The 6,494-nt window shown below is 56.6% G+C and overlaps 1 protein-coding gene across 1 annotated transcript in view; it reads right to left on the bottom strand.

The window, feature by feature from the left end:
• Positions 1-277: 277 nt before the first annotated feature.
• CCDC124 (coiled-coil domain containing 124) overlaps positions 278-6,494 on the bottom strand; it is a 22,182-nt gene continuing 15,965 nt past the window's right edge. Inside the window, exons 3-5 of the mRNA XM_011990176.1 lie at positions 1,449-1,638; positions 918-1,032; positions 278-757 (exon numbers count right to left, since the gene is read on the bottom strand). Of these exons, the coding sequence (XP_011845566.1) occupies positions 550-757; positions 918-1,032; positions 1,449-1,638 (513 nt within the window). The 3' untranslated portion in view covers positions 278-549. The remainder of the gene's footprint in view (positions 758-917; positions 1,033-1,448; positions 1,639-6,494) is intronic.

The raw sequence follows: 6,494 nt of genomic DNA, 5'->3' as shown, positions 1-6,494 counted from the left end.
TGGCTCTGCCCCTGAAGTGTGGCCAGCACCTCCACTTCCACCTTTCTGAGCGTGTGCAGGGGATAGCGGAGCAGGTCCCTCACTGGACAAGTGGCACAGTCAAGGAGGGGTGCTGGCAGGAGCCGATGAGGTACAGCTGGCAGCAGGAAGGAGTGCGCCGTTGGGGCTCTTGTCTTTTCTAGCTATGGTCCCAGTGCGGTTCACAACAGGTCCCCAAAGCTCTTCCCTCTCCCCCGTCTCCGCCCACCTCTCCCCACCCACTCACTTAGGCTTCAAGTGCCTCACTGCAGCCTTGCCGCCACCTTTATTGGGCACTCAGCTCTGAGGCTCTACACACACGCGCTGGGGGATGGGAGGGGGTGGGGTGTCACTTGGGGCAGGGATCCTCTGGCGGGAGGACGGGTGGCTGGTGATAACAGCATGGCCCCGGGGCCCGACGCCTTGGCCTCCCCGGAACGCTCTGTGACCCTTGAAGCTGACCTGGCGTAAGGGCGTGCAGAGTCGTGACCTGGACCACCCGTGGGTGAACTGGCTCCCCCAGTTCTGGGCTCACTTGGGGGCATTGAAGGGCACAGCCCGCTGGTTCATGGGGTTGTCGGGAGAGCGGAGCCACTCCTTCTTGAGCAGCTGTTTCAGCTGCGACAGCCGCATGTTGGGGTTCTCTTGTTTGAGCCGCGGCAGCTGGGCTTCCTCAAAGGCTGTGAAGGCTGCCCGCATGCGTCTTTCTGGGTGCCGGTCGGCCGCCTCCTCCGCCACGCTGAGTGGGGATGGACATGCACGTCAGGGGGCCTTGGGCGCAGCCTCGCCCCGAAAAGCCCGGCCCCGCCCCCCGGTAGCCCCGCCCCCTCGGAGGTCATAGGTCCCGCCCCCAGAGGACCAGCTCCACCCCTGGGAAGCCCCAGGCCCCGCCCCGTTACCTGAGCACCGCGATGGCGTCCTCGATGGTGCGGGCCTCCATGCTGCCCTCCTCCAGCACGCGGCGGTTCACGTTCTCCTCCAGCGGCACCTCCAGATGGCTCTTGGCTTTCTCGGCTGGGCGGGTGGGTGGGTGACAGAGACAGAGAGAGATAAGCAAAGATGCACAGTTCCAAGGAGATGAGATAGAGACTGGCAGGAGAAGCTAGGGGCGGGAGGAAGGCGGGAGAGATGAGGGGGTATGGAACCGACTCGAGCTGGTAAGCCCTCTTGGGAGAGGTCCCACCCTCCCGGCGCCCAGTTCTCTGCCTTCCTTTGCGGCAGCCCTGCAAACAAGAGGACCCCAGGGGGCCCAAGCCCAGAGGTTGTCTGTGCTCACGGCCAGGCTTACCAGGAGGCGGCCTACCCACCCACCCTGCACCACGCGGAGCCCTGGCAGCTTCTCTGGGGACCAGGAGGGGGTCTAATGGACTCAAAGTCCACTGCCTCTGCAGTGGGCAAAAGTGCAGCTCCAGAGCGGGATGCCGCTCCACCTGTGTCCGGGGCCTCCCTGAGCTGATGGTCTCGGCGCAGCGTGTCCTCGATCTGGGCCCGGGTGACCTTGCTGGACGTGGCCACCCGCGGCGCCTTGCCGCCCTTGAGCTTGGAGTCCTCCTCCTCCAGCAGGCGCTGCGTTTCCTTCTTACGTTCCAGCTGGTCGAGGCGCCGCTTCTCCTTCTCCTCCTGCAGGGGCCGCGTGCATGGTCAGGCAGAGGACCCCCACACCCCCGCGGCACCCACTAGCCTGGGGTTCGAGTTTTCATCTCAGCCAATAAAGATTTAGACTCTCTGCTGGGTGCAGGGGACATGCCAGGAACAAGATGGGTCCTGGTGCTGCCCTGGGCGGGGGATGTGAGGCCAGCAGGGGAACCTTGGACAGGGCGGGTGGGTGGCTCTTGAAGAAGTGACGCTCCTGGGTCCGAAGAGGGCCGGCCAAGGGGGAGAGCGGGGGAACAGGGGCGTCCTTAGAGGCAGGGGTACTAGTACAAAGGCGCCGAGGCAGGAGCCATTTGTTATAACAGGAACAGCTTGGAGGCTGGAGTGGGAGTGAAGGGGGCAGGGGAAGAGGTTGGGAGGGAGATGGCTGGGCCATGCGGAGCCTCTGGAGGCCAGGAAGGGGTTCATGTTGGATTCTAAGAGCAGTGGGAGGCCTGGACCCGTTTCAGGCTAGGGCAGGGGCTCTGTCCTTATGAGTCGGGCAGCACTGTCCACTTTTCCCTGACGTGGGTCACTGAAGCTGAAACTGATCCCACATCGGCCACCCAGGGAAGCCCTGATGCTGGCTGGATGAGGGACATCTGGGCTAGGGGACTTGCCCTTGCCCTGTCCTGCACCTACCCCAGGGGGCCGAGTGAGCCCATGGTTTATATATAGTGCTGCTGGAGGCTCAGGGCAGTACTCTGCCCGCTGCCTGGCACTCCCGCAGGGCCCTGGTCTTGAACACCCTTGCCTGCCCGCTCACTGCTTGAGACTCCACCATCTGACTCTCACACCTTCAGCCTTCCCAGGGATGATCCCCACACCCACAGTGTCCCCCTGGGACACTACCACTGCGTCTCCAGATAGATTTGACAGAAGGAAATGTCACAGAATAGGGGTAGATGCACCTAAGACAGCGCCAGGGCCTGACCCCCACCCCCACCTGCACAGCAGGAAAGTTGGAGGGGGTGTTAAAGTCAAGGATGTTAGAGTGCACAAACGGCTCCCACTGCTGTGCTGAGGAGGCTGTTTCTCCCTCGGTCAGAGGCAACGTCCTGAGGCTCCCTAGGCTTTTTTTTTTTTCTCCTTAGACAAAGTCTTTCTCTGTCAACCAGGCTGGAGTGCAGAGGTGCGATCTCGGCTCACTGCAACCTCTGCCTCCTGAGTTCAAGCAATTCTCATGCCTCAGTCTCCCAAATAGTTAGGATCACAGGTGCCCACCACCACGCCTGGCTAACCTTTTGTAATTTTAGTAGAGACGGGATTTCACTATGTTGCCCAGGCTGGTCTCGAACTCCTGACCTCAAGTGATCTGCCTGCCTTGGCCTCCCAAAGTGCTGGGATTACATGTGTGAGCCACTGTGCCTGGCCAGTGCACGATGTTTGAAGTGAGGAGAGGTATCACTGGTGGGGGACAGACCAGGATGGGTATGAGGGAAACTCACGGGGCTGGGAATGTTCTAGAGAGCAGGGGTTGACAAACTGTAGCCAACTGCCTGCTTTGGTAAATGTTTTCTTTTTTTTTTTTTTTTTGAGACACAGTCTCGCACTGTCGCCCAGGCTGGAGTGCCGTGGTGCGACCTCAGCCCACTGCAACCTCCGCCTCCCAGGTTCAACTGATTCTCCTGCCTTAGCCTCCAGAATAGCTGGGATTACAGGCGCCCGCCGCCATGCCTAGCTAATTTTTTGTACTTTTAGTAGACATGGGGTTTCACCATGTTGGCCAGGCTCGTCTCGAACGCCTGACCTTGCGATCCACCTGTCTTGACCTCCCAAAGTGTTGGAATTACAGGCAAGAGCCACCACGCCTGGCCCCTTTGGTAAAGTTTTATGGGCACGCAGCCATACCTATTTGCTAACCTACTGTCAGTGGTGGCCTTCATGCTCAATGATAGGGTCTAGTGGCTTCCTGTCTGACCCCTAACTGAAGACTAAGCTATTCACCACCTGGCCCCAACTGCCTGTCCAACCCTCTCTATACCTTGTCCCGGGTACATGCAATACAGGTGTGCTCAGAGGTACATGCTCTCTGACCTACACTCCTAGGACAGGCACGCTTTGCTGTCCCTTAATCAAACCTCTTAACAGGCCAGAGGCAGTGGCTCACGCATGTAATTCCAGCACTTTGGGAGGCCGAGGTGGGCGGATCACTTGAGGTAAGGAGTTGGAGACCAGCCTGGGCAACATGGTGAAACCCCATCTCTGCTAAAAATACAAAAATTATCCAGGCGTGGTGCCATGCCTGTAATCCCAGCTACTTGGGAGGCTGAGGCAAAAGAATCGCTTGGACCTAGGAGGCGGAGGTTGCAGTGAACTGAGATCACACCACTGTACTCCAGCCTGGGCGACAGAAACTGTCTAAAAAAAACGAAAAACCAAACAAACAAACAAAACAAGCCCAGGTGCGGTGGCTCACACCTCTAATCCCAGCACTTTGGGAGGCCAAGGTGGACGGATCACTTGAGGCCAGGAGTTTGAGGCCAGCCTGACCAACATGGTGAAACCCCATCTCTACTAAAAATTAGCCTGGTTTGGTGGCACACACCTGTAATCCCAGCTACTCAGGAGGCTGAGGCAAGAGAGTGGTTTGAACCTGGGAGGCAGAGGTTGCAGTGAGCCGAAGTCGCACCACTGCACTCCAGCCTGTGTGATAGAGTGAAACTGCCTCAAAAAAAAAAAAAAAACCACTTAACAAACGAGAAGGTGCCAGTCTGGCTCCAGCTCTTCCTCATAGCCATGTGATCTGGGCTTTCTGCCTTCTCTGCCTGTTTCCTCCCAGAGGATGGGGCCAACACCAGTGGCCAAGATGCAGGCCACGGGGAGGGCTAGGCCAATGATCCTGACTCTATGGGCGGAAAGGTCTCTGGATTCTCTGTCTGGATACTGGATCTTTTTATTTTTTTATTTTATTATTATTATCATTATTATTTTTTTGAGATGGAGTCTTGCTGTGTCGCCCAGGCTAGAGTGCAGTGGCGCAATCTCAGCTTACTGCAAGCTCCGCCTCCCGGGTTCACGCCATTCTCCTGCCTCAGCCTCCCAAGTAGCTGGGACTACAGGCGCCCGTCACCACGCCCGGCTAATTGTTTTGTTTTTAGTAGAGACGGGGTTTCACCTTGTCAGCCAAGATGGTCTTGATCTCCTGACCTCGTGATCCACCCACCTCGGCCTCCCAAAGTACTAGGATTACAGGCGTGAGCCACCACGCCCAGCCTTATTTTATTTTTTTGCGACAGACTCTTGCTCTGTTGCCCAGGCTGGAGTGCAGTGGCACGATCCCGGCTCACTGCAACCTCCGCCTCCTAGGTACAAGCGATTCTTGTGCCTCAGCCTCCCGAGTGGCTGGAACTACAGGTGTGTGCCACCACGCCCGGCTAATTTTTATATTTTTAGTAGAAATGGGGTTTCACCATGTTGGCCAGGATGGTCTCAAACTCCTGACCTCAGGTGATCTGCCTGTCTCGGCCTCCCAAAGTGCTGGGATTACAGGCGTCAGCCCCCGCACCTGGATGGATACTGGATCTTTGACATCATTTTTCCTTTTGAGTTTTCAACCTTCCTATAGTGTCAAAATTTTGATGATCCCCCCACCCCAAACTATAAATATCTTCATGGACCCAGTGCAGCAGGGTGGGTAGGGGTGGGGCTGGAAGAAAGCCAGAGACAGTCAGTGTGTGCTAAAAACAAGGCAGGATCTACCCCTTCACAGAAAGGTGATGGAAGGCCAAGCGCAGTGGCTCATACCTGTAATCCCAGCACTTTGGGAGGCTGAGGTGGGAGGACTGCTTGAGCCCAGGAGTCTGAGACCAACTTGGGCAACACAGTGAGATGACCCCCCTTCTCTACACAAAATACAAACAATAGCTGGGCATGGTGGTGCATGCCTGTAGTCTCAGCTGCTTGGGAGGCTGAGGCAGGAGGCTTGCTTGAGTTCGGGAGGTCAAGACTGCATTGAGCTGTGATCATGCCACTGCACTCCAGTCTGGGCGACAGAGCAAGACCGTCTTTAAAAAAAAAAAAAAAAATGACAGGTAAAGCAGGTGGAAATGTCCAGATTCCCTCCAAGAACTGGGCATGTTGTCTGGAGAGCAGCCCCTAAGCTGGGGGGTTGCTTAGGGAGCCGGTGTCTCAGCTACCCCAGGGGTGGAAACCAGGAGCTGTGGCTAGCATGGGTCACTGGCGCCACCTACTGGGCCAAGTAGATCAGCATCAGCCCTAAACCACAATCCAGACACCAATGAAGCAAGCACTATGTGCTTGGCCCTGGGCTTTTTGATGGATCTCGGGTCACCTTCTCATTCTGTTGCCCAAGCTGGAATGCAGTAACACGATCATAGCTTACTGCAACCCTGACCTCCCAGGCTCAAGTGATCCTCTCACCTCAGCCTCCCAGAGTACTGATTACAGGCATGAGCTAGCACACCAAACCATGGCTTTTAAAAAATAAACACCTGGGCCAGACGCAGGGGCTCACACCTATGATCCCAGCACTTTGGGAGGCTGAGGCAGGCAGATCACCTGAGGTTGGGAGTTTGAGACCAGTCTGACCAACATGGAGAAACTCTATCTCTACTAAAAATACAAAATTAGGCCGGGCGCGGTGGCTCACGCCTGTAATCCCAGCACTTTGGGAGGCCGAGACAGGCGGATCATGAGGTCTCAAAAAAATAAATAAATAAATAAAAATAAAAAATAAGGCCGGGCGCGGTGGCTCAAGCCTGTAATCCCAGCACTTTGGGAGGCCGAGACGGGCGGATCACAAGGTCAGGAGGTCGAGACCATCCTGGCTAACACGGTGAAACCCCATCTCTACTAAAAAAATACAAAAAAACTAGCTGGGC

Source organism: Mandrillus leucophaeus, unplaced genomic scaffold (assembly GCF_000951045.1).
Source record: "Mandrillus leucophaeus isolate KB7577 unplaced genomic scaffold, Mleu.le_1.0 Scaffold11, whole genome shotgun sequence".
NCBI lineage: Eukaryota > Metazoa > Chordata > Mammalia > Primates > Cercopithecidae > Mandrillus > Mandrillus leucophaeus.
The sequence above is the reverse complement of the archived record's forward strand: the minus strand, read 5'-3'. Positions and strand labels throughout refer to the sequence as shown.